The sequence below is a fragment of the Triplophysa dalaica genome, chromosome 4 (genome assembly GCF_015846415.1).
Source record: "Triplophysa dalaica isolate WHDGS20190420 chromosome 4, ASM1584641v1, whole genome shotgun sequence".
In the NCBI taxonomy this organism is placed as follows: domain Eukaryota; kingdom Metazoa; phylum Chordata; class Actinopteri; order Cypriniformes; family Nemacheilidae; genus Triplophysa; species Triplophysa dalaica.
This window is the reverse complement of record NC_079545.1, coordinates 18,840,751-18,868,168: the sequence shown is the minus strand read 5'-3', so window position 1 is coordinate 18,868,168 and position 27,418 is coordinate 18,840,751. Positions and strand designations below refer to the sequence as shown.

The 27,418-nt window shown below is 37.8% G+C and overlaps 1 protein-coding gene across 8 annotated transcripts in view; it reads left to right on the top strand.

Moving 5' to 3' along the window:
* The window catches only part of cacna1ba (calcium channel, voltage-dependent, N type, alpha 1B subunit, a), a 96,865-nt gene that overhangs the window by 35,592 nt on the left and 33,855 nt on the right, over positions 1 to 27,418 (top strand). For 3 of the 8 annotated variants that reach the window (XM_056744946.1, XM_056744947.1, XM_056744951.1), the window contains exons 7-23: positions 3,136 to 3,239; positions 9,759 to 9,874; positions 11,623 to 11,706; positions 11,787 to 11,870; positions 14,071 to 14,289; positions 15,729 to 15,841; positions 16,070 to 16,182; positions 16,313 to 16,444; positions 19,536 to 19,608; positions 19,691 to 19,808; positions 20,221 to 20,288; positions 20,653 to 20,759; positions 21,868 to 21,930; positions 22,658 to 22,693; positions 25,463 to 26,257; positions 26,349 to 26,530; positions 26,699 to 26,819. In XM_056744946.1, coding sequence (XP_056600924.1) covers positions 3,136 to 3,239; positions 9,759 to 9,874; positions 11,623 to 11,706; positions 11,787 to 11,870; positions 14,071 to 14,289; positions 15,729 to 15,841; positions 16,070 to 16,182; positions 16,313 to 16,444; positions 19,536 to 19,608; positions 19,691 to 19,808; positions 20,221 to 20,288; positions 20,653 to 20,759; positions 21,868 to 21,930; positions 22,658 to 22,693; positions 25,463 to 26,257; positions 26,349 to 26,530; positions 26,699 to 26,819 — 2,528 coding nt within the window. The remainder of the gene's footprint in view (positions 1 to 3,135; positions 3,240 to 9,758; positions 9,875 to 11,622; positions 11,707 to 11,786; positions 11,871 to 14,070; positions 14,290 to 15,728; positions 15,842 to 16,069; positions 16,183 to 16,312; positions 16,445 to 19,535; positions 19,609 to 19,690; positions 19,809 to 20,220; positions 20,289 to 20,652; positions 20,760 to 21,867; positions 21,931 to 22,657; positions 22,694 to 25,462; positions 26,258 to 26,348; positions 26,531 to 26,698; positions 26,820 to 27,418) is intronic. The other 5 variants (XM_056744948.1, XM_056744953.1, XM_056744950.1 and 2 more) reach the window with 3 other exon arrangements.

The window sequence follows — 27,418 nt, the reverse complement described above, 5'->3', positions numbered from 1 at the left end:
GGTCTCTGGAGAGGTGATGTCGAAATCCCTGGGTTGATTGGGTGCAAGGGATTACGGAGAATGTAGTCTGTAGTGTTAAAGCGGCCCTAACACACAGAGTGTTACCAATCTCATATCAATCTCGAGTACCTATAGAGTAGTATTGCATACGTCATATATTCGAAGATTATTTAGTTTGATCACATTTATAAAAGATAGATACAGCTGTAAGATTGTTTTCCGAAAACATACAGCACATGCAGGGGGGAGGGTTAGGCTTAAGTAAATCATATTGTCAACAAACCACAGACATCAGTTTCAGTTACCGCATACGGTTCATGTCTGGCATCTTTTAGCGCTGCGACGGCTCCATATATCAGCTTCAAACGATCTCCAAATCCAGCGTTATATCCACCGTTTATTTAACATTCATCACCCAAATGCAGTGAACAAACAAACATCTGAACTTCGCGAACATATGCTCTTTCTCTCCTGCACACAAGTGAAAGTGACGTCTACGCATGCTCCTTCTCCTGCTCTCCATGCTGCCGCATGGGCGTGCTTTTCTGGGAGAATTGTCCAATAAGGGACTAAGAAAAATTGTTACAGCACAGTTTTATATGTTCAAAAAAAACTTTTGGAAACCTGTACCATCGCTGGGGCAGTGTATAGAGCACAGAAATACCACGTATTAATAGAATAAACAAAGTAATAACATCCTTTTATGAATGACTGCCAACATTCAGATTTTATTACTGCAACCGATGTTTTTCTTTATTTTAACATTAATTGTAGCTGTTCAACATTGAAGTAGGTTAAAGAATACAATAATTAAGAGCTATCATGTCTAACAGGTAGTAAATATACAGAAATTGAATTAAATTCACAAACTCTTTACAGTCTTTAATGCTAATTTCTAAATTAAATACAGAAGAATTCTCATTAAAGCTACAAAACACATTGAATTCCTCTTTTCTGTTGTTCTTTGATTACCATTAATGACAGGAGTCACAGCAGCAGGTTTAAGAATAGCGTGAATATATAATATAATGCTACACAAAGGATGACCAAATAAACGGATGCTGCGTTAATCTGAATGAAATAAAATGCTTAACGTTGACAGCCTTCATTTTATTGTAGAATTTATTTAGTATATATTTGTAATTTTATATATAAGTATCAAGCTGCACCGGTCATGATGACTCTCAAAGTACCAACAGATGAGGGGCATGTTTTCAGATTTACAAGGATAAAAAACTTTGGAAACATGCCATTGAACAATCAGAATTATGTACTACAGAGAGCCTTGTAATATTCTATAACAATAGATGTTTTCTAGTAATATTAGTATTTTTATTTGCTCAGCAGAGAGTCTAGTGAAGGGCTTGGCACTGTGTGCACGTTTTTGTTCTGCCATCAGCAAATCAATATTAAGTAATAAGTCACATGAGTGTTAATGGCTCTGGCTTACTTTTAACATTGACGTTGTAACATATTTCAAGTCTAGTCAGTCACCTTGTCCTGTTAGTTACCCAACGCATGCTGTGTCTCATTAATAATATTAATGAGTAGGAAACGGCAATAATGAAAACAAAAATATCATTTAAATATTGATCATAAAGCGGTTCAAGTGTTGTTCCTAGCTGAAAGAAACATATGCTTGATGGGCAAGTCTCCTTTGTCTTTAAATGAGTGTAGGAAATGAATCAAATCTTTAATTCTCTTTGGTGGCATGAGTACCAGACTCACATGAGTAAGTGTTTTCAAATGCTGCCTGTGAATCTCCATATCTGTTTAAGAAATGAAGCATAGTAATAGTTGCTAGCCATTTCTTACCATATTCCAAATCTGTATACATTTCTTGGTTCTGATGGACACAGAGAAATATATTTGGAAGCATGCTTGTAACCAAACAGTAATTGGCAACCATTGACTACCATAGTAGGAAAAATGACAATGGTGATCAAGAGTGCCCTAGAACTGTTTACTTTCCTACATTCTTGAAAATATATATTTTTTTTGTGTTCAACAGAACAAATACATTTATAAAGATGACAACATGCCCCGAGTCGTTCAATAAAATATTTTTTCGAGAGGTACAATTGTGCTCTCATTTTAAATTCAGATGCATGAAACAGGAACTGATAAAAATGTATACTGTATTAAATTAATTATAATTAAAACAAATCAGGACAGTTTCCTCAAGCAGTATCATAAATGTAACACTGAAATGATTGGAGGAAAGATGCAGCAATGAAATTTGGTTCAAACTGCTTTACCACTCTTGCCAAAAAGGCCATTTTAAAGCTATAGGAGGAATGATAAAGGAATTAAGATAGGCAGTGAAGGGGAAGCCTGAACAGCTGTGAAAGAGAGAGGAGAACGAGTTCAAGGAGAGACAGAAACATATGGAACAAGAGAAGAGTGGTCTGCATGCAGGGTTCCCGCGCGTCATGGAATTTCTGGAATATCATGGAATTTTAAAAGGTCTATTCTAGACATTGAAAGTTGTGGAATTGTATATACTGTATTTTTGGTCGAAGTCATGGAATAGCAGGGATTTTGTTTGTCCTGTTAAACTTTGTTTTCCATAAAGCAAAATGTAATTTTTCTATACTGTATTTTTTATTATAAAAAAAATGCACATTGTTATGGTTATCTTCAGCCCCATTTTAATCCCTTCCCGATTGTCACTTGGCAATCACTTAAATCAAACGTAGTCACCTGTAGCTCCTAACTAAGACAAAATGCCAGGAAAATTTACACTTCAAGAGCTTTGTCTAAAAAAACGACCACTTCAAAGACTGGGTTTCATTCATTATAGGTCATGGAACTTCTACTTTTTAGTCAGTGAAAGTCTGGGAAAAGCCAGGGAATTTGACATTGGCTTAGAGTGGGAAGCCTGAAATGCTGAATCACTTCTTTACCAAGATTCTGTATCTGAAAGAAAGAAAGAAAAATCTATCAAGTTCAGTGCGGCACATAAATGGCCTTATTGTCTGTAAATGTCGATCTATTGTGTAGCAAGAGCTAATTCACCTTATAATGATGTTTTAGGCTAACAACGGCCATGTGAGTTTTATGTGAAACTGTTGATATACTGTTCGTATTAATGTTTTTCTCAATGATGATCTTCCATTTTTACTGTCATTCCAGGCCAACGATGCCTCAGGGAACACCTGGAACTGGCTTTACTTCATCCCCCTCATCATCATTGGCTCTTTCTTCATGCTCAATCTGGTTCTGGGTGTGCTGTCAGGGTGAGTCTGAATCCTGTGTGTTCAATTCAGTTCCTTCTTTATTGGGGAAAGGACAATCACACGAGAACTTTTTTTAAAAACGTACATGAGTAAAATGTGTAAAATCGATGCGTTTGTTTAAGAGAAATATCCATATTGACACACTATTAACGGCAAAGACGGTTACGAAAGCTCCCGCACAGAGGAGACGGTATCCTATTGGAATAAAACGAAAAATGCCTCGTTCATCACCAGAACGTACAACACTCCCGCATTATTTGCAGGAAAAACAAGCCTCAGGTTCATTTCTCTTAAACAAACGCATTGATTCGCTTCAGAAGACCTTTTTTAAGACCACAGAGCCTTGTCGAGCAGTTCTTTGATCAATGTATGCACTTTTTGGAGCCTGAAAAAATACACGGCATCTTTTCTGTTTCTCCTGTTTTCATATTGATTAGAAATATTGTTAGTAGTTCACAGAATGAAACATATAGATAGTCAATTAAACATTATAAAAATCATTTTGAAACATCTCTTATTTTTTGCGCAGCAGTATTTTAACATGCCTTTAAAACTTCAGTTTACTTTTTAGTTTAGCAAACATGATACAACATTTAAGTTTTATTGCAATTGAACGTCACATTTCAATGGAATGAGATTCAGATGAATTGTTTCAGTTGTTACATAATTTTATTTTTGTTTTTAAAATTGTTTTGTTATTTTGTTACTTATTTAAGTTATTCCAAAGAAAGAAATTCAAAATCAGTATAAGTAAGTTATACATATCAGGTGATACAGTTGTCAAAATAAATAATGTAATTGTTATTTCCAGCCATTCATATTTAAAATTCCATTTCAATATATTCCATTTTACTCGTGTTTCTAAAGATTTATACCTCACATACCTCACACTTAACCAACCGCCTGCCTTTAGAATTCAGAGTCTAAGTTGGCTGCAAACACATTTAAATCATTTGGAGCCAATACAACGCATATAATAACAATTTAAAGCTAATATATAGCTTAAATGGATGCCTACAATAGTTCTCAATTGAAGTTATGTAGGAAATGTGCTTTAAAGCTATAAACCCTTTTGAAATAAATGGGCTTTCAAGGCCTATAAAATCTTTTATATCCTACAGGTTGGGATCCATTTACTTATAGCCTATCCATATACAGAAACAGTGTTAAGTGCAGGAGAGTCCTGCTTCTCAATTAGATAAGGCAGCTGTATTTTGCCAATGCAGTGTTAGTCAGAAGTAGATTTTTCCTCCATCAATTGTGATTGTGAGCCAGGAGCCACACACTCTCTATAACGCTGACAAGAACGTCTGCAGTTTTACCCCGTGTTGTACCTTTCACTCTCTCATTCGCACACTTAACAGTTTTAATGGAAGGTTTTTGCTTCAATGCAATGTGCTGGAATTTGATTTTCATTTTTCCTGGAAAATCCTCAATGTGGTGTTCAGTCTGTATGCAGTATGGCATAAGCTGTTTGTAGTTGCTTTGTCAGATGGACTGCAAAGTGCGACAACCACTGCAAAGTGCGACAACCACATCTCAGAGTGGAGATGTTAGTTTCATTCTCATGGAGGTGCTCGTCTCTGCTCTCTTTTCTCTCTCTCTCTTTGTGTGTGGAAAAGCAAACCCAAGCTGACAGGAGCATGAGAGTCTCTTGATGTTCTACCTGCATACTGTAAAGCACTGATGTTTTTGTGGTGTTTTTCGGAAATGAAGAGGCCTCTTTGTATATGTTTTTCTATTTTTGGTCAATAATAATTTCATGTTCCAGTTCCAATTTGATGTTTTCGAAGACATTTGGAAGAAAGAATGTAACCAAACAGCGACGGCACCCATTCACTTCTATTGTATTGACACAAGTGAATGGGCGCCTTTGCTGGTCGCAACATTCTTCAAAATATCTTCTTTTGTGTTCTTTTGGGAAAGAAAGTCATTATGGTTTGAAATGATAAGAGGGTTAGTAAATGATGAGAACTAAAATTTTTGAAAATTTAAATTCTGTCATCGTTTACCCACTCTCTTGTCAACTAAAACATCCTAATCACTTCAATTGTTTGGACTCAAAACCAATGCAAGTGAATGGGGGTCAGTTAACAACATTCTTCAAAATATCCTCTTTTGTGTTCTGTGGAGGAAAGAAATGAAAAGAGGAAGAGTGAATGATGGCAGAATTTTTATTTTGTGGTGAACTATCACAACTATATATAAGGGAGAAATGTATATTGTTAAAGTTTGTATGGCCACTGTTTGCTAAACAGCTGCTTTAATGGTCAGAATGGAAATTTATTAAATACTTCTTCAACAACATCCCCTTTTTCTTTCTTTCAGTTATAATTGTCCTGCGTTCTTGTTGCCCTTCAAGTAAAACTACCATTCTCCCCCCTTCACGTGTGAAATGTATTCATTTAAAGCGGTTTATAGCTTTAAAGGTGAAAGAGTCCCTCGAAGACTTAGAGGATTTGCATAAAAGTTTATTTCAGTTCCTAGTGCAAGAAAATGTTTGTGTATTACAGCACACTTAAGCACATGTGAATGTTTGTGCCTTTTGTGTTTTGAAGATGACAGTTCAGGTTTCTAGTTTTAACATTACAGAGCGCTCTGCTTATTGTTTTTTGAGAGCTTGTATCCGTGCATAGGGTAATCCAGTTCAAGAGTACTGTGCAGCCCCCGATTATCACACCTCCAAAGGCTTTCCCACCAGCTCCTTATGATGTGTTAAATGTCTGCAAACCACAGGCTTCTAATTAGGATGAAATAAATGTTAAATAAAGCCATCGCTCTTATCTGGCTGGTTGTACTTAAAGAGAAGAAGAAAGAGGAGTTTAGGATTGAAGAAATTCTGCACATTTCCAGAATGCATTATGTCGGTTGTTATGCATGGTTGTATTCTCATCTGCAGTCTTATGGAGAGACCATCCATCTTAGTCACCTCAGAATGACTCAGTGTTGATAAAACTATTTCTTTAAGAATACTTCACAAATGTCTGTGATGTACTCAGGGCATCCATGGTTTCACTGGTTGCCATGGCAGTCCATGTTGTGTGTCAGGATGAGTCTGGGAGGTTGGTGCCACTGTCTGACCATGCTACTTTCAAAGCAAAAGGTCACTTTGAGACCTCATGTAGAGACAGAAGGACAGTAGGAGGGTCAGGGGTTCGAGAAGTGGTGGGAGGCCTGTTTCAGTACGCAGTTGGACAGCAGGGATTTCGGAAGAAGCGCATGTTTATTTCATCTTGCTTTCTTTTGCTCGGCGTCACAAAAGCTCTTTGACATCGGTACCTGTTAACTGTAGGAGCCCTTTTTGAGCCTACACATGAAAACGCATGTTGGAACTAAAATGGCGGTAATTCATGAATTCTTTGGAATACAGACTTACGGTTGGTCTCGTTTGAAAAAAGAAAAGTAGCTGATTATTGCTAAAAATCACACACACACACAAAAATAAAGGCATGTTGTTAGGTTTATTGAAAGTTTTTTTTTTTTGATAAAAAATACATTAAAAAAATACGGGTCGCAAAAGGATAACAAAAAATCTGAGCACACTCTTTATTGACGCAAACTTAGGTGTCCCGTATGTGGAACGGGTGACAGTTAACAGGCTACAGGCTGCCATGTCAGGCAAAATAAGGACCTGTGGGGATCACCATGATATGGCAGGAAACTAATTATTATATCGCTGCTGTCCTTCTGAAACCTTGTATCTCCATATTTTATGATTTTTATATATTTTTTATATACAGTATATAATTACTTTACCTTACATTTATGAATTTGGCAGACGCTTTTATCCAAAGCATCTTCCAAATATATATATATATACATATTATAATATAAAGATTATATTATTTACAGTATATATATATATAATATATTATACAGTACACAAAAGTGAAAAATCTGTCCTTCAGTTTGCAAAATATATGCAGCATTTTAGTTTTTTAACTGCTTACACACAAAATGTTTCTTGTCACACAATTTCTGAATCCTGACACTCAAACACCAGAACCACACACCAAATTGGCAGAACAATACACTAATTCTCGAACTTTGACTCAGTTTTCAGTTTCCTAAAACACTTTTGCAAAACACAACACACAATTCTCTATGACACACACAAATCTTACAGAAAGTATATTAATTTTCTTTTTCAAACACAACCAATCAAATTGCCACACTAATTCTTCATTGCCTCACACTAACTACTTACATGTGCAAACACTCATTGCTTAACTTAACACCAACCAATCATTATCTCTGCCAATTTCTTTCAATCTTGTACAAAAATGTACAGAGAAGCTCAAGAAAGAAGAGCTTTAGGTTTGAGGTGTTTGCAACAGAAGACAAATGTTTGCTTTTGAAATGTGTTTGTGATATATTTAATGTAGTGCTTCATTTCAGATGTGAGGCATTTTGCATTTTGTGTGTGCAATTCCTTGGATTTGTATGTAACGTTCCGAAAAAAGAGGCAACGTTTTGAAACTGTGTGTAAGCAGTAGAAAAAAACTGTAATACAAACTTTATATTGCAGATGCAGTTTGATGAATTCTGTCATAACACATTAGGCTGAGTATTTATAATCTTTTTCCAATATTACTTTTAGATAGTTCTCAACTGTATTTGGTTCCCTGTTAAGGTGTTGTTTAATATTTTTTACCAGTTTTGCTGCTTTGAGAGCAACGTTACACACTAACATAATAAATTGAATGTAAGTTTATTATGCCTTTGCAATGCGCCTTCTCATCTTAAAAACACCAGACGCCTGACAGAAACGAGAGCGGGAGCTGTTCACGTGCCTCTTCTTTAAACTGCTTGTAGAGTTTTGCTGTGTAACGCAGACTGTTTTGTAATCTGCTCTTGGAAGGACAGCTGTAAAAAAGATTGTTCACTCAAAGCAAAACATCACCTGTGCTTCTGTACCAAATAAACACACGCTGATATCACGGGCTGTTTCTCCGCATCTGCCTCTGTGTGTGTTCTGCTTGTCTGCTTGTGGATGAAAATGTGTGCAAACTAGTCAATATTTTTGACTGGAGTTCTTTTATGAGCTGGAGATGTTGTTTTTATACTCTGATGAAAGTACAATGGATTGGAGTCGGATTATAATTCATAGATATGTGTGTTTTGGCTTCAGTGTGAGTGAGAGGATGTGGGGAGAGAAAGGGAGAGAGAGAGGTTGCTGCATAGGATACAATAGGATTCCTTCTCATGGGTCACACACTCACAAATGAGCACACACACACTCACTGTCACACTGCCACTGCAATGCAGGAGAGGAGACTAAAGTGAGAAGAGGGGAGAATGAGGAGAGGAGACTGAATTGAGAGGAAAGGAGAGCGGACGGATGAAAGAAAACTAAAGTGAGGGAAGATATTAGAGGAAACTGGAAAAAGAAAGGGAAAAGAAATGATTCCAGCAGATATGTTTTTAGACAACTTTAAACAACTGTAGGATAGTTTCATCAGGTAGATCATGCCGTCCGACCTCCATCACCATCTACGTTGTGCTAGTCAACAACAGCTAAGATTGCACTAACCAGCTTAAACCGTGTATTTGTTGAGCATCAGTAAAACAACCTCACATGTGCCTGTTTGGAGCTATTGTTTTCTCTCTTTCTGTTTTCTCTCGATTCCTTATACTGTGTTTATGTTTCTCTTATTGTATTCAAATTTTCCTCTTTGATCACATTCTGAAGCATCTCCATTCCACAAGCTTCCCATTTATAGCTCTTTTTTTAAGTGATGGTGGTCCATCATCACACTCTCCTCTAATTGTCATGATAACAGATGGCAGGTTGCGAGGGGGCACAAACAGTGCAATTATTCCCTCAGTGCATCTCCATAAGCATGACAGAGATATCTATAATACTTTATGAAAACAAAAGGGACGTTAATAACCAAGGGACAAAAAGTGTCTAGTTTGTTACACAGGAAATGCATGACAAAACACCACATAACCTGTGGGCTAAATATATAATTAGGGTACCATTGACAGTTGTCATAGCAATGGGTAAAAGAGGGAGACAGGAGGATAAAGAGATGAGAGGGGAAAAACCGTCTGCCCCTTGGGTGCATTACCGCATTACAGAGAATGATGCATTGACTGCTGCCGAGCAAGGCTCTAGCGTGACATCTCTTGGGGATTTCAATCCACCATTTTGCATTAGTCAACTCAACTGTTTTGTGTCCTCACATGTGGTGGACATAAATCAAGACTTTTAGCTGTTGTTGTCTGATTCCAAAAGCATTGATTTTTCTACAGCTCAGAAATTTTCTATGCCACACCTTGTATTTTCTCCTTCCAATGTTTCTTTCTGTTGCTATTGTGCTATTGTTGGTTTTTGTGTACCTACCATGTACCCTGTGCTCTTTTGTTTTGTGCCCCCAAGATAAATCTCTACATAACCGTACCAAAAATGCAAACACAAATTCATGCTTGTGCATACCTTGAGGAGTAAAGCATGGCTCCCATGATGCCTCTGTGCAGTACAGTGTATTCATGGTTATGTGTATGTGCCTGCAGGGAATTTGCCAAGGAGAGAGAGCGTGTGGAGAAACGGCAGGAGTTCCTGAAGCTACGCAGGCAACAGCAGATCGAGAGAGAGCTGACTGGCTACCTGGAGTGGATCTGCAAGGCAGGTCAGTCTCAAAACACACGCAACCCACCCAACTTATTCTCACCCTTTTCTGACCCTAAGAATGTGCTACCAGAAGGCCCCGGACTGTTCTCTATGGAGATTTCTTTCCCTTTGCGATTTCCTCTCATAACACATTCTTCCCGGATCTCTGCTCGGCCGCTGTGGGAGCTGATGTATCTATGCCTGTCTGTTGCTCAGCACTTCCTCTCGCCAGCAACTCCACGGCAACCGAATGGCCTTCCACTCTCTCCACCAGCTGGTTCATTCCCTCACTCTTCCCTTGACTGCCTGTAACAGCTCTTTTTATTAGCATCTGCGCTTGCACATTGAATGTGATGGAGCTTTCTGTTGATGGAGGAGTCCAATGATCTGGGGCCAGTTTGGTTAGTCATGGTTGCTCGGGTTCTTTGCACAGTGTTTGGACAAAGTGCATTTGCAATTATACTATATGAGCACAATCAAATTGAAACAAACAAACAAACAAAAAAAACATTTTATCAAGTATTGTGAGTGAGTTGAATGCTGAACATCTCTGTGTCTGTTGAATTTTAACAAAAGCAAATCTAAAGTGTTACATTTAGTCCCAACAGCAATTTTAAATACCGAGAGAATGCTAAGATGCATCAAAGTTGTGAATAAAAATTAGGGTTCCATTCCATTAAAAATTACTTACTGTTTTAAATCCAATATGAACTTTTTGCAGAATTAAAGGAAAACAATACATCTTTGTTTATTATTATCGACTATTTTGTCAATTTATTTTCATTATTACTAATAAATGCAAATAAAAGCAATATGTGTATTTAGAATTAGAGAGAGATTTGTTAAGTACCATTTGAAAAGTATGATTATGCCTAAACACCTACAAATAGTAAATTCAGAAAAACAGTATAATTTGCCTTTTTTCCCAGAGCTGTATATTCTATTCCTTTTATTTGAATTATTTCTTACGATTACTATAGAGACGGATCGCAATGTGTCTGGTCTCTTAATGGGGTTGCTTATGGCCTGTTTAATTCTCAAAGAGAAAATTGGAGCTCTCAAGAAATACAATCTCAGGCATCATTACTCGACTAAACATGCAGAGCGGTATGCTACAGTACTGGAGGTATAAATATGAGATGAGTCCACAGAGAATGTCCATCCATCAATAACTGTAAAACGGTGCCAATTACTGTACGCAGTAAAAATGATGGTTGTAAAACACTTCTGTTTGTCTGACTATTCAACTGACCCCATGGGGGAGGGACACCATCAGGCTGGCCAGCTTAAGACCTCTGGTTTAGGATAAAACAAATACCTTTTTTTCCTAGCTAAGCAAAACATAACCTACCTATTTTCAATTGTCAAATAGTTCCTTTTAAATTGGTTCATAATTGTCCTGGTCCTTAAAAAATCACCATACCTCATACCTTACATTGAAGGTGGTACCCAAGTCATATCTAGAATCCAGAAGGGTACTGTATATACACTACAAACACAACCTCTAAGCAACATTCAAGCTGAGCAACCCCATAATTGCCCAGCGAATTCTCTGAATATCTTTGCCACCACATAGCATCGCATAGGTTTCCTTCAGAAAATGTAGAAAGTTGGTATTTAGGTTGTATTTCTTAACTTCATGTTGGGCAAATAAGTGATGCTGATAAGTTCATGCTGCAAGATCTGACAGATGCTTGAATGATTGATGCAGAATAAAACTCTTGACTGAAGAATGTATGTGAGCAGTAATATTTCATCTCGTCTCAGAGGAAGTCATGCTTGCTGAGGAAGATAAAAATGCAGAGGAGAAGGACGACAGTGCCTGGTACAAGAGGAAATGCAACAACCCAGGTAACCAATAAGAAACTGAATGATCTATAAGTATGAAATATTGCTGCTGTTATTAATTCTTTACTTTGAATTATGTTTAGTATTGAAAAGGGCTAAAAAGAGCAAAAATGACCTCATCAACGCAGAGGAGTGTGAAGATCATTTCACAGACATCTCATCAGTAGGTAAGCTCTAGATCCTGGCGTACCATTCATGTTCATCCTGATGTCTTGTAAACATTGAATGATGTCTTATGAGTGAAATGTTGACAATCAAGAAGGATTTCAGTGGTTTAGATCTCCAGTGGGGAAATTTGTGTGGGTTGTTGGTTCTTTCAAAGAAGACCTTTAGTTGTAAATCGTGATGTCTTTTTTACTTAACTGCTGAGTTACATCCTAACAGCATCACTAAGTGTTCTATTCTCAGACTGTGTTCATGGGATGGATTACCCAAAAATACAAATTCTGTCATAATTTACTCACCCTCGAGTTGTTCCAAATCTGTATACATTTCTTTGTACTGATAAACACAGAGAAATATATTTGAAGAAATGCATGTAACAAAACAGTTCCTGAACCCCATTGATAGTAAAAATTACTTTGTATTTCTTTTTGTTCCAATTATCACAAAATCTAAATCACAAAAGCTATTTTGAAGAATGTAGGAAGGCAAACAGTTTTGGGGCATTTTGACTACCATTGTCATTTTTCCTATTATGGCAGTCAGTGGGTTCTAAGGACTGTTTGGTATGTATAAGTCCAGGTATCTTTCTCTTTGTTTAACCAAATAAAGAAATTCACACAGGTTTGGAACAACTAGAGAATGAGAAGTTCATGACAAAAGTTTAACTATTCCTTTAAACAGATTTAACAAATAGTAGTCTCTAAAGAAACTAGAGTAATTTCAACACAATCTCACAGGAATGCGAAACTATTTTAAAAGGTGGTTAATTCATATGGATTTGTACGTTTTTTTGTACATTTCATTACATTTGGTTTCACGCCAGTGATGTTACACTAAGGGGTGATATTAGAGCAGGGGCTTTCCCACATAAATGGCAAAACGAAATTTAAGTGTCCAAGAACACCTGATTCCTTTGTTAGTTGTTAGCTAGTCGTTAGGATCACCGTCAAATCCAGTTGATTGTAATTTCATTAAATAATTGGGTGTTTTAGTCCCGGATTCTTTATTCTCCTATTGAAAGTGGCCATTTGCTGAGTGTTTACTAATCGACCGAGCATGTCTCGGGCCGTGTCCCAGAAAGTTCACATGGGAAAGAACACGATTTTTATGATTCACATTTTATGAATTTACGAAAATTATTACGAATTCCTATGAGATGAGGTTAGTTATTTTAGTCCAGCTATTGATTAACTTTTTTATTGAAAGCTTAATGAAGTTAAGGATTGTAGGATACCATAGGCATGCAGTGAAGTGTGCATTTCATAAAGAATTGAAACATTTGAAGCAATTTGACACAGCCACAGTGGTAAGCAATCTGGCATATACGTAATTTTCCTGGCGGCCCATGTTTATACGAAGGCATGGAAGGGGAACCTGGAACGCAAAACTTAAGCAGGATTGGCCAGGGAAGTCCAGGGCCATTTGTTAGTCCCAATCCAGCCCCGGCTCTAATGTTTGACAGTATTATTTTCAAAATAAGGACTAAAATAGGAGAGAGAAAAAGAGAGAGATGACATAGGCGGAGCGTGCTGGTGTAGTACCCACATTGAAGTAAAATTTCCATGTTAAAATAGCCACCCAAATGATTATTCATCAACGCTCCAGGGCGAGGAAAACGATACCAATGAAATCATTTGTCACCTTTTCTTTTTTTAAGACGCTTACTTGACATTTCAGTTAAATGTGAGATACTGAAAGTTCTGTGCAGTTAAGTGGAATAGGGTTAGAACCACAGAACCCTAAGGTGAAACAATTGTGCACTTTTTCTTGTTTTCTTTATGACACAATGAAGCGGCTGAAGTGGACTGGTACTTACAGATATGAAGTACTGACAATTCTGTGCGTGTTCACAGTACAGAGAATTAGTCATGGCTATCGACAGCTCTCATAAACGATCGCCACTCTCTCTCTCTCTCTCTCTCACTCTCTCTCTATCTCACTCACTCACTCTCTCTCTCTCTCACAGTTTGCCATGTCGCTCTCACCAGATAAAGATTGTTAGTATGTCAAACCATCAAAAAGCTTAATTTGGCTAAAAATCGTCCATTTCTCATATAAAGAGACCTTCAGGTTGACATGTTAAACCTCTTATTGTGTAATAGATTGTGTTGAAATGCAAAATCTCTCTTCTCACTTCTCTCCTCCCCCTCACCACTCCATCATCTGAGAGATCTCTTCTTGAGTCATGTACTCTCTCCACAGCTCCTCAAGGTTCTCCATTCACCCGTGCGAGTGTGAAGAGCAGCAAGAACGAGAACTCGTCGTATTTCCGGAGGAAGGAGAAGAGGTTTCGCTTCTTCATTCGACGTATGGTGAAGGCCCAGAGCTTCTACTGGAGCGTACTGTGTATCGTGGGACTGAACACACTGTGTGTGGCTATAGTCCACTACGACCAGCCCGACTGGCTCACATATGCGCTGTGTAAGTGAACAGTATCTTTAAAACACCGTTACAGCTCTCTGGAGGATGATAGGTTTATGTGATCTATATTTGTATATGCATTATGTGCATTAGGATTGATTTAAATAATAAATCAGCTCAGAAATCAATTAAAAAGCCAAACTTTGCAGTGCATTTTTAAAAGAGTGCTCTTAAGCACTGTAATTATTGCATAATTCATTGTAATGCTTGAAGGAAGAGTTGAGTTTCACTTTTAGATAGAAGTAATCGTGTTGTTGGGACAGGTCTAGCTGTTGAGGAAGGGGAAGGTTTTCAGCATTCATTCATCTTTTTATATTAATTAAAGGTCCAATTTTTTATTGTATGGAGGACCTATTGACAGAAACGCATTATAATATACATAACAATGTGTTCAGAGGTGTATAAAGACCTTACATGCCACCTTATGCCTTATGTTTTTATTATCTTAGATTGAGGTATATTTATCTACATAGTGCATTCACCACGGGTCCCCTTGCATGGAATTCACCATGTTGTTTGTGGAGTAGCTTTTCGTAAATATGTTATCTCCTTCGGCAAGGAAGCAAAACGTGCGATCTTCGTCCTGTGTCAGCCATTGTAGTGCTATAAAAGGGACTGGTGAGCGATGGAGCGCCCTCGGTTGCAATTCTCAACCTCACTGTTAGATGCCAATAAATGTCATTAACTCATTCATGGTTGTGTGCATTAGCTAATGTTAACAGTCTTTGGATTTAAAAATATTTTAATAAATGCTGTTTATTTTTACTTCATGTTAGCTAATGCATTAACTAATGTTAACAAATACATCCTTGTTGTAAAGTGTCTCTTTAACATAACAGTTGTAGCAACTGTATTCTAGGACACTTCATTTCACAGATAACCATTTTTCTGATCATGCACTTAATATAAACAGAAGAGGTTGATGGTTGTTTCGTGTGGTTGACAGGTCGGGCATCAACTTCCAAATGGGGGCGATCCATCTCTACTAAAAGCCCTCATTTTCCCCACCTCTTTATGGGCAGATCTGGCTTCTCCATATATCTCTATTTAAAATCCAACTGGAGCTATAATTCATTTGACATTTAGTTGATTCTTTTGTCCAAAACCACACAAAGTATAATAATTAAAGGGACAGCTCCCCCAAGAACTATCTGGGGTTTAGTACCTTACTTAAAAGCACACTGTGATGGAGTTTATAGATTGCCCCTTGTAGGGTTTAAATGTACAACCTTTTGGTTACCTGCCCAGATCTTTAAACACCATCACTCCTGCTGGGCAGAGTCAAACCACCTCAACGACCAGAATGATATATAAGCTCTATTAATTGTGCGGTTAATCGTGTTTTAGTTCAGTGGTCTGAGTTCAGCGGTCCTATGAATGTATATGTGATGTGACTGGCACGGCCCTTTGATAAATGGTTTTGTTTTGTGTGTGCACAGATTTGGCGGAGTTTGTGTTCCTCGGTCTGTTTCTAATAGAGATGAGTCTGAAGATGTATGGCCTCGGGCCCAGGACCTACTTTCACTCCTCATTTAACTGCTTTGACTTTGGGGTGAGTAACGTTCCATCAGATACAAATGATGCGCGGGACCAAGCAAATGTTCCATTAGCAGTTAATGCCAGGGGTTCTGCTTTTTCAACAGCGAAAGATCGTTTTCTTTCAGGAGGATAACATTTTTTAAGTCCTGCCGCTAAGTACATCTTAAAACAGCCGTGGTGAATGATTACTAGTTAAAACAGTTTTTGATTTATATTTGTCTTTCGTATTTTCTGCGTGCAGGTGATTGTGGGAAGCATTTTCGAGGTGATTTGGGCAGCAGTAAAACCAGGAGCATCCTTTGGCATCAGTGTGTTGCGAGCGTTGCGTTTGCTGAGGATATTTAAGGTTACCAAGTAAGAGATCAAAAATGCCCCTTCATATGTTGTGGTCTTTTTTTTATCGTTTTTCTTAATTTGTAACTGGTCCTGAAAATCAAAGAGCATTCCGTTCTCTAAGAAGAGTTGTAATGGAATGCTTCTTTAGGTATTGGAACTCTCTGAGAAATCTGGTGGTGTCTCTGCTCAACTCCATGAAGTCCATCATCAGTCTTCTGTTCCTCCTGTTTCTCTTCATTGTGGTGTTTGCTCTGCTGGGGATGCAGCTCTTCGGTGGACTGTAAGTATCTGGGTTTATTACTCAAATCTTGGAGGGTTAAAGGAGTAGTTCACCTTCAAAATGAAAATTCTTTCATCAGTTACACGCCCTCATGTCATTTCAAACCTGTATGACTGTTTTTCTTCCGCAGAACACAAAAGATGATATTTTGAAAAAAGTTGGTAACAGAACAGCACAGCCCCGTATTCACTTCTATTGTAACCAATGCAAGTGAATGGGGGGCTGTTAAAACATTCTTCAAAATATCTTCTTTTGTGTTCGGCGGAAGAAAGAAAGTCATACAGGTTTGAAATCACAATGATGACAGAACTTTATTTTGAAGTTAAACTACTCCTTTAAAGACCCATGACGTAGTTGACACTTATCAAGCAAGAGATCCAGTGTTTGCATATGCATTTGTGTTTTTATTTTCATGTGTAATATATTATATGTTGTTGTGGTTTATACTTGTGTGATACATACCATAATGTTAGCCTTATATACGGTTGCTGCCTTTATATAAAGTGTGAAGTTTATACTAAAGTTTTTACCCTACTGATGGGTGAGATGCCAATATTTTTGGGTTTAAATAACCATGTGAAGTCTCTCTAATTTGCATAGTTTTACATAGTCAGGTAAGTAAATTGTCCCATCCATAACTGTGGCACATGACAATAAAAACAAAATAACTAGTTTATGTTGTATGAAGAACCATCCCTTCTCCATTTGTTGGATATTATTGCTTCTGGTTTGCACATTTTAATTCACAGAAATCCTGCAAAGTATGTTGTCTCATAAAAAAGTGCATCCTTTTTGTCACATCCATAATGCATCTCTTTTCTCTCTTTTAAAACACAAATCCATCATCAGGGGTTTGGTTAAATAAAAACAGGTGTTTCAATATATATTTTAAATAAATACATTCTCTGAGAGTCAACTTTTGACTGAAAATGTCAAATCCATAATTCTAGAATTGCCCAAAAGTCATGCACACATATGCATAATGATAAAACGGAATACTGCATTTAAAAAAAACATATATGTAACATATATAAGGTAACGTTTGCTGTAAATGAAAGAATGTTTTGTTATGGTTATGGATGAAGTGAAAAGTTAAGCAAGAACAACATTCTCATAGTTGGCTTGTGACATGTACACTCTCTTGTCATGCAAAATAAGTCCCCGTTTACGATGCAAACAGCTATGAGTCTTCCAATCCCTGCTGTTGCACTTACCCTTTAGCCCCATGTTGACAAACATGAGTGAGCTGATTCAGACGGCAGAAGTTTTCATATCTCCGTTTCATGAATGATTGAACACACGATGCAACAGAGGAATCGCCAAACGCTTCCCGTGAGGTAAATTTCAGCTTAGATGCACAAACATGCAGTCATTTGAGACAATGTAATGAAACGTTCTCTAGATAAACAAATTGTCTATGCAATCTTATAAAAAAATGCTTTTGAAATTTAAACAAAACAACGTTATGGAAACCTACAGGGGAGAATATTCCCTGCTGATATCAGTCAAGTCTTTCCAGCTCTGTGCTTAGCGGAATGAGAAATTGCTTTTGCGCTTGGTTTCAGCTCCGTAGCACATTAATATTTAAGACACTAGATGGACATGATAAACTCACTGTCTGATTATTTTCTGGGTTGAAATAGAGAGTCATACAGTTTGAAACATGAAGAACATAGGTAGTGAAAACAATAAGAGCAGATTGAACATTGACCTACCCTGAATCTTTGAATTAATGGTTTTTGCTATAGGTTTGTGTAACAGCAGAGATTCAACTATACACCAGTTCTTCTCTAATACTAAAAGTACCTATATGAGCCCAGACAAGTTCTTAAAAATTCACACAGATTTGTAACTGAATATAGGAATTAACATAATACACACCCAAACATCTGCATATAAGGGAGTTCAAAGCAACCTCTCCTGTATTTGAGTTTAATTCAAATGTACTATCAAAATAACTTAAATCACAATACACACATTTTATATAGAAATTAACTGCATGTGACCTGCATTTGTTCTTTTTTTAGTTCTAGCATAAAGTGTTTAAATACTATTAAACATAAAATTGCATGACCTTCATTGTTCAGATCAACACATACAGTAGATGATTTTATTTATTAACTTTTTTGTGGTTAGAACACGATAAAACCGTAATTCCAGATATGGAATTATATTTTTAATTTATAGAATTAATTGATTTTATTTAGCAGAAATTCAAGGCACATTTTTATATTTTCTGTGTTCTTTTGGAATTTAATCCAGGACCTTTGTGTTGCTAGCAGTAAACAGAGGTTACTGTTGATATGAATATATAAATTTAAAGCCTACAAATATACAGTAAACTGTAAAAAATCTGTAGAAATTACAGTATTACTGGCAGCAGTTTGACAGTAATTTACTGAAGATTTACATTTAAGTTCTTTTTTTCTGTAAAGATAAAGACTTCTTAATGTTTAATGTTCATTTATCTTGGAACAAACTGTTGCCAATAAATTAGATAAATATAAATCTGCAGTAAGTCACTGGCATCTAGCTAGATAACTACAGCAAAGAATGTACAGTAGCAAAATTCAATTGTTTTTACAGTAGTTGTCGTCTTCGGTAGTTGATGGAATGTTACATTGCCACTGTCTTGCAATAAAAGACAGGAACATGGGTTGAGCGAACAATTACTTATTTTCTTCCAGAATAACAAAAATAAGCTCTTGGTTTTGATGTCTTTTCTTATTTCAAGAATTTCTATTCAGCTGTCTGCATTCCCTTGTAATGAAGCCCCTGCGGAGCCCCTGAGAGTGTGAGGGAGAATTCTGGAATAAGAAGCCATATTTATTATGTACTTATTGCTAGAGGAGGAGAGTCAACTGTGCTTTTATGTGCAGATGTGGAAAAAAAATTGGATGTTATGACAGTACCAATATTTCAAGCAAATTGACGTTTGATTACCACCTCAAGCTAAATCTTTTTGCTGTGTTTACTAGATAAAATATGAAAGATCTTCACATTTTTTAAAAGATGGTTTTGTGTATCCCAAGCATCCTCAGTGTTCCAAAAAAGTGATTCAAGGTTCATTCACAATGATCCTCTCTTCCAGGTTTAATTTTGATGATGAAACCCCGACTACCAACTTTGACACGTTCCCAGCTGCTATTCTGACAGTGTTTCAGGTAATGACCATCTGGTCACTGTACGTCTGATCGCTTTAACATGATACATGGAGGAAATGCATGATCTGTGCTGTTTTGTCAGATTCTGACGGGGGAGGACTGGAACGCTGTGATGTATCATGGAATTGAATCTCAGGGCGGAGTTCACCGGGGAATGTTCTGCTCCATCTACTTTATTGTGCTCACGCTGTTTGGAAACTGTATCCTTATCTGTGACTGACTAACAATGTACTGTATAATCTATTAAAATATTTAATCTCATATATTTTTTAAATTATTAAGTATGATTTTTTTGTCACACTTTGTGGATTTGGATTTATTATGTTTTTTTGCTTTACTCATAGTAATATTTCATCTAGTTGAGCATTGATGATAATTACGTTCCACCGTAAAAAGCATGGAAATAACTTTATTCTGTTAAACGTTCTACACAGGTTTGATTTATAAATTAGATTCACATTAAGATGGTTTTTGTCATTTGCAGAAGCTATAGCTCTATAGAGGGCTGTTGGGTGAATATGTATCTGTGCTTATTTAGTCACAGAACAGAATGGAGCAACTTAGGAATGATGTTCACTTTCATCTTAATTTCCTTAATACACATTTGGTTAGACACTCTCCTGAATGTCTTTTTGGCCATAGCTGTTGATAACCTCGCTAATGCGCAAGAACTTACCAAGGTTAACAAATTTAAACCCTACATATGAGAATACTGTACATGGCATATCCACCTGTACAGGCATCACATACTGTATGTTTTGTATGCTGAGGTAAAAAAAGGAGTGATCTTATCTTTGTACACTGACAGCTTTATGGGATTCATACTGTAAGCCTTTCTCATAAAGGCTCTTTTGAAATGATGGATGTTTGCTTTGGTCGGTAACTCAAGGTACTGAAGCTTTCAAGTCGTCGTGGGATTTACGTCTTGGGTGAAGACGATACTGACAATATGAGGCCAAAGGCCCTTGGAACTTCTCCACCTTGATTTGTTGATGACAGTAGTTTCTGCCATGGGATGCAAATTTCTTTCTTTGTCTGTTGCAGGATGAGGAGGAACAGGAGGAGGCCATCAATAAGAAACTGGCTCTGCAGAAAGCTAAGGAAGTGAAGGAGGTCAGCCCCATTTCGGCTGCTAACATTTCCATCACAGCGTAAGTTAGGAGGCATTTAACCCGAAAGTCAGGCTGTTGCCATCCACCATGTTCTCTCTATTTAAAAAAAAAATCTTATGGTCTTATGTTTATATGTGTTTACACATTTCTGTTGTCTGTTTTGTCATTTTACCTTATATTCGTTTTTTTGTTGGTCCTCCGTATGTTGCTGCAAGGCTGTGTTCTTTGTGCAGATTGTCCTGTATGCATGTCCATTATTTGGTTGTTGTCAGTATAAAATGACATGTATACTTGAATCAACTGGCGTGTTTGGCTTTCTAGCAGCTGAAGACTTTCGATGCTGTCTGACCGAGAGTGGCTGGCAAATGAATCTTTGAGTTTGATTTAAATTTGCACAGATTTAAGTTATTAGTAGCCCTTCGTGGAATATGTACCTGTAGAACTAAATACAGATTTCTTTCAACTTCCAGTAACTTTTTACTTCTAGTACTCTGACTTGAGCTCAAATTTTACCATGTTTATTCGGACCACATCTGCAGATTAGAATTTTAAACATAGTACCTTTCAAATTTAAGATTTGGAAGTGTCAAAAGTCTGCAGACTCCTTCTGGCAACATGATCAGTAAAACTTTTTTTACATTTGTTTTTTACAACTGTTTGTAAAGATAGTAAATAAAATATGCCCAAGCTGTACAGTTTCAAGATTGGGCTGGCCAATTTAAAAGTTTAATTTGACATTAAAAAAATATAGTTGATCAATCACTACTTAGATTATTGGGTGGACGTGTCCTGATCAAAATCTAATGGAGTTATGTCCCGCAACATTTTATTGATTTGGTGATCATTTTTATTTTAATCACCTTTTAATTATTTATTTTAGATTTCTTTCTCTAACCATGACGTTCTTTTAGTGATATTGTTACGTTCCCATTCAAATTTCTTTATTTGTTTACTCTATATTTTTTAAGATACCATGATGCCTTTTCTTTTGTTTTTAATTCAGTTTAAAAGTCACACTATTCTTAAAATGTACTTCCCTTTGAGTTGGGTGGAGTCAGAGTCAGAGTGATTGACAGTCCCTGCCTCTGACTCCGCCCCCATCGAACCGTTTCTTTCCCCTCTCATGTTTTTTTTTTGCCATATGCAGTTTTATAAGGCCAAATCCTGTTGCTGGTTCACGCAGCTCCTCCAACTCCAGCTCTCATTCTCCGTGAGTTAATTTACTGTGTTCAAATCTCTTCTCCTCCTCTGTCCACCCACACCGCTCTTGCATCACAGGCAGAGTTGTTATGAAGTACGCATTCTAAGTTTACAATAGATAAGAAATAAAAGTAGAATACATTTTTAAGTGATCAATATTAATTATGTAATGGATTCATCTGCTTTAGGTTGTTGTTTTAACTGGATGTTTAGCTGCATTTCTATAGCTACCTGGTCAGGAAAGTCTGTGAGCTGGGATCATTGACTGCTATTGGCAGCGAGCCGCATTCTCAGACGCAGCCGTCTGTTGCCCAGTGAGCATCACTACTAGAGCTCCTGCTACTGTTAGTGCCTAATGAGTCAGCACTCCTGTCAGACGGGCCCGCTGTGAGAGCACACACACTCACGCGTACAAGCAGACAGACTCAGAAGTTTATTTCGATGCTCTTAATTAAATCCGGTGAATAAAGACAGCATGATTTTTTACAGTATGTTGTGACACCCATAGAGATTTTCAGTATAGCTCCAACAACTTTCATTTCAGTTCTCTTCGCTGTTTTGTGCATTTCTCGGTTTCTTTTTAACATTTTTGTCCATTTTGTCTGTCTTTTGTACATCTGTGTTCCTTGCCAATTTTCTTGTCAATGTTTGTTGTTCTAAGCTGTTTTCTGTTGGGACTCTTAGTCTGTTTGTGTATCTTTGGATTTCACTGTGTGCTGTTACTGTATGTGTTTTAGGAGTTATGTCTGCTCCCCTGCACATCACTATTTGAGGTAATGGTACCGCGTAGGGCATGACTTTTAATACCTTCAGTATATATGAGTGGACGTATTTTATTCATCTGTAAGGCAAAAGACAAATACTCATCCGTTGACGCACCTCATAGTGTTTGAAAATGTGAAATATATCAGACATTACAGAATCATTCCCCTCATTTGACATGCCGTACATGTATTCTCACAATTAACCTTTGATTTCATTTTAAACCCTTGCCGTATAAATCATTCATCAATATCATTTTGTTCTTTGCACTTTAAGGCTATTGTAAGCTTTTTTAATAGAATATCACACATAAATGTCTGAATCTATCGAGAGATATCACTGAAAGGAGGCCCGCACATGTAAGCCAATCAGAATCTGAGCATTTGGGTTTGCTGACATCTGATTGGCTAACATGTCATTGGAGGGTGTTTTTTAAGAGTGTGTGTGATTGAAGAAACTAATCATGACTTACAGAAGCTTTAAAGTTTATGAAGTATTGTTGTAAATGAAGAAAAAGCCAGACTTATTTTTTGTAAATATTAGTTAATTGTCATAGGATTGTACAGTAATAGCTAAAGAGCATTTTAAATCAAAGTATGTAAATATTTCCTAGAGAACAATCGATAAATAGTCATTCACACAGCTGAATGATTGCTGCCTGGTGTATTGTATACAGAAAATATTTAAAAAATAAATACTGTGCTGGATTGTAGGCTGTAAAAAATTCAATATTTACTGAAAAAGCAACAACAGCACGTAGCATAAGGTCTATTGAATTTTTACACAAAATAAAAAATGTCTTTGACTTAGCATTAAGTTCAAATTCAGTTAAACACATTGGGCCATGGTGATCAGTTATAACTAGGCAAATATGGTTTAAAGTGATAGTTCACCTGTAACACGGTTCAATAAAAGGAAGGAAGAAGGCGGGAAACTGCCAACATTTAAAGCACTTTAATCAAAATAAATAAACAATAATACGGACGTAAAATGCCAGCAGCCACCTCACAGTCTACTGGCGGCCATATGAACATAAACACAAACTTAAACATATGTACGGGCCCGGTCCTCTCTCGTCAGCAGTCCCGTCTCTTGTCTTCTTAAACTCCCGATTTCCTTCGTAAGGTGTGCGCACAGCTGATTCCAACTATCACTCACGCCACCGGCCCCGCCTCACGGCTCTCGTCCAACCTTCCTCACCACATCACCCAAAACAGAAAATTCTTTCATCCTTTACTCATCTTCTTGTCATTTCAAACCTGTATGACTTTCTTTCTTCTGCAGAACACAAAAGAAGACATTTTGAAGAATGTTTTTAACCGAACTGCACCGGCCCCCATTCACTTCTATTGTATGGACACAAAACCAATGCAAGTGAATAGGCGCCAGTTACCAACATTCTTCAAAATTACTTCTGACAAGAGGTGACAAAATCTTATTTTTTGTGTAAGCTATCACTTTAGAGCAAGTTCGCTAATCTTATTCCCCTGTTTTCTCCCCATAGTTTCCAGTGCTCTCTCTGCCATCTAACATTAACACAGTGGCCAGAAAAAAAAATCACACTTTGAGGTTCTGTCATAGACAGACTGCGACCTGCCCACAGCAGTGTTTCACACCGCAAAGCAATGCTAGTGCTTTAGAAATAAATAGTGCCTGAAAATGAGTCCAACCTTGTTCTCTTTCTCATCACCTGTCCACACATGGCTGTAGTTCACTCATCACGTCTGCTCTCTGGAACACAGCCTGCCAGCTAGAGCTGTGAACAGAATAAATCAGGAGGATGGGGGTAGAGGAAATAGAGCGGTGTTACTTACATTCTCCTAGGATGTTTTTCAGTTACCTTACCTTACCGTAGTAACTGGTGATTAATTTACTCTTTACAGTGCTAACTATTTGAATAAGAAGAATGTCTTTGAGAAATATTGGTTCTCTTTTAAAAGAGTGGAAGACATGATCCCAGAGTCCAAAATGAACTGGGCAAGTGCCAAATAAAAAATTATCTTTGGCAAGTATGTTAAATGGTATTACTTGCCAGCTGGCTGGTTACTTCATCTGGGAATCATTATCAAAAATGTAATAATGAAAGGATGATTATGTCCCTGAAATTATTCATATCTAAGAAATTCAAACTATCTAAACATCTTATGCTACAAAATATTTATAGGCAGTGAATTCGCCCATTCGCCTCTATACACTATGGCCTCCTCTAATCATCCCCAAATGTACTAATTGGCTTCGTAACTCTGTCTCCTCTCCACCAATAAGCTGGTGGGCGTCGCATCATCCAGGTGGATGCTGCACATTGCTAGTGGTTGAGGAGATTCCCGCCTTCCATGTAAAGGGCTTTGAGTGTGTTTTTTTTTTTTAAATCACTCGCCATTTGAAGTTTTGGACCACTTATGAGGATGTTAAACCTCTATAAACTTAAAACAATTGTAGTGCATCACAGACATCAGATGCATGAGTCAAACCATTTTCCACAGACACGTGCAGGATGAATAAAGCATGTCATGTGATATTTGTAATGTGGCATCCATAAAGACCTTCTTTTCTTATGAATAACATCTAAAAAATCCTCACCTTTATTGTGATGTGCAGCATATCACAGCAATCCAAAATAAAGCCCTCAAGTTCGATGGACGCAATCACATAGTCAACATTTTTAAAGGGGGTCTCAACATGGATGGAGACGTTAACATCTTGACAATGACGTTAACATCTGGTTCTATGTTCCCTCATTTGGATGTCGCTGACAGAAGTTTCTCAAATCTCCTTTTCAGTAAAGAACAGCAACGATCCCTAAAAATGATGTCCGTGTGGGAGCAACGCACCACTCAAATCCGGAAGCACATACTGGCCAGCAGCGAGGCGTTGTACCAGGAGGAGCTCCACCCACGTCTGACATCCGACCTCCAACTTCGCCCTGACATCAAAACTCACTTAGATCGGCCTCTAGTTGTAGAACCTCGTTGTGATGGCCCCATCAGCCCTGGGGCCGACTGGGACAAGCCCCAGAATATGCAAGGGGAATCTGGCACACCGGAGGACATAGACGCCCCTATTATTGAACCCCCGCAGTACCACCCACCACGCAAGCACCACCGTCACAGGGAGCGGCCTTCCAACGAGACCAATGAGAATGGAGACATGGGACATGGCAAAGAAGGTAGGCATCATGTTCATCACAGCCGCAGCAAAGAGCACGATGCAACGCGATGTAAGGAGGGGAAGAACGACAGGAGCCGGAGCAGTGAGGGGGGACGCAGACATCACCACCAGAGCTCGGTGGACGAGGGAGGCGGGGAGAGGGAACATCGCCACCATCACTCCCACAGACATAACAGGGAGGGAAATGGAGTGGTCAGCGCTGGGGGCAAGAGCGAAAGGAGGTCCAGGCATAAGGAGGGCTCACGTTCCGGAACGAGGGAAGGGGAGAGGTGTTCCAGAGGAGAGAACGGAGGTAACGGAGGGAGGAGGAGGCACAGGCCACGGAGCAGTAAAGCTCAGTCCACGCTGGAGGGAGAGGATGAACAGGGAAATGGAGAGAAAGAAGAGGGCAAGTCTCACAGCCACAGGTAAGAGCAACATTTCATACCAAAAACATTCTCATATAACATTAAAGGTGTTAAACGATGGCCAAAAATGTCAATTTTAATCAATTCACAGCTCCAGACACATGGACATGGGCACAGATTCACTCGGCGTAAACCCCCCAGTTGGCAACAGATGGTGCCTTGAGAAACAAGAAGAATCAGACAACAAGCGGAACATTGGTCAGACTGGAGGAATGAGCACACACATTCCTGTAACCATCACATCTCCACCTGGGGAGACAACCCTTATACCCAGTCAGTATTTCTAGAATTATTTTTACCCTTATTTTGAACTGATAAATTTAATGCGAGTTTTAATTTCTTTAAACAAAGAAATCAAGTTTAATAGTTTGTTCTATATTTCTGTTTTTCATAGAATGTGTCTATGTATGTTAAAACTGATGTATTGATTTTCATCTCTAGTGAACAGTATAGACAGTGAGACTGTACCCATGACTGAGAAGAATCTGGAGGATCTAAACCAGAGCAACCCTCGTCCCATCCTCCCCTTTAGCTCCATGTTCATCTTTAGCCCTACCAACCCGTGAGTGTGTGTGTGTGTTGGGGAATTTGCGGTAAATTACTGTTAATATTTTATACAGAGGGAGGAGTCAAACTTATTTTCTTTGGTAATTTACACCATCTATTACCAGCAGAAAGTATCAAAAATGTTTTTAGAACTGACAGTACCTCACTTGTTTTCAAAATAGTTTACTTTACATCCGGTTCCATTACGCTAAAGCTAACTTTAGCGAGTAGTTTCTGTGTTTTATTATTTTGTTTGCATCTTGTAACTGACCAACTCGAAGCAGTTTCCTCAACTCTTATGTGAGCCGTCTCAAACACACACTCTGTTAGTTGGTGACTGGAAAAACTTTCAAGATATTTGTATCTGCAATGTTTTAGTTTATTACCAATTTGAATATCCCTTAGCATAGCTGTAAAGTTTGACTGCGTGTTAAAGGGAAACAGTTTAGGATCTCAAGTCTACAAGGCATCAAGACTCATAAACCTACACAAAAAGATGTGTACCATTGCCAAATCCATCAGGACCTAGGGTGTCTATCATTGCACTATTGGGGTACCAGTAAATGGTTAAATGTTTTGTAGACTCTTTTATATACTGTAAATAAGTATCTAGAG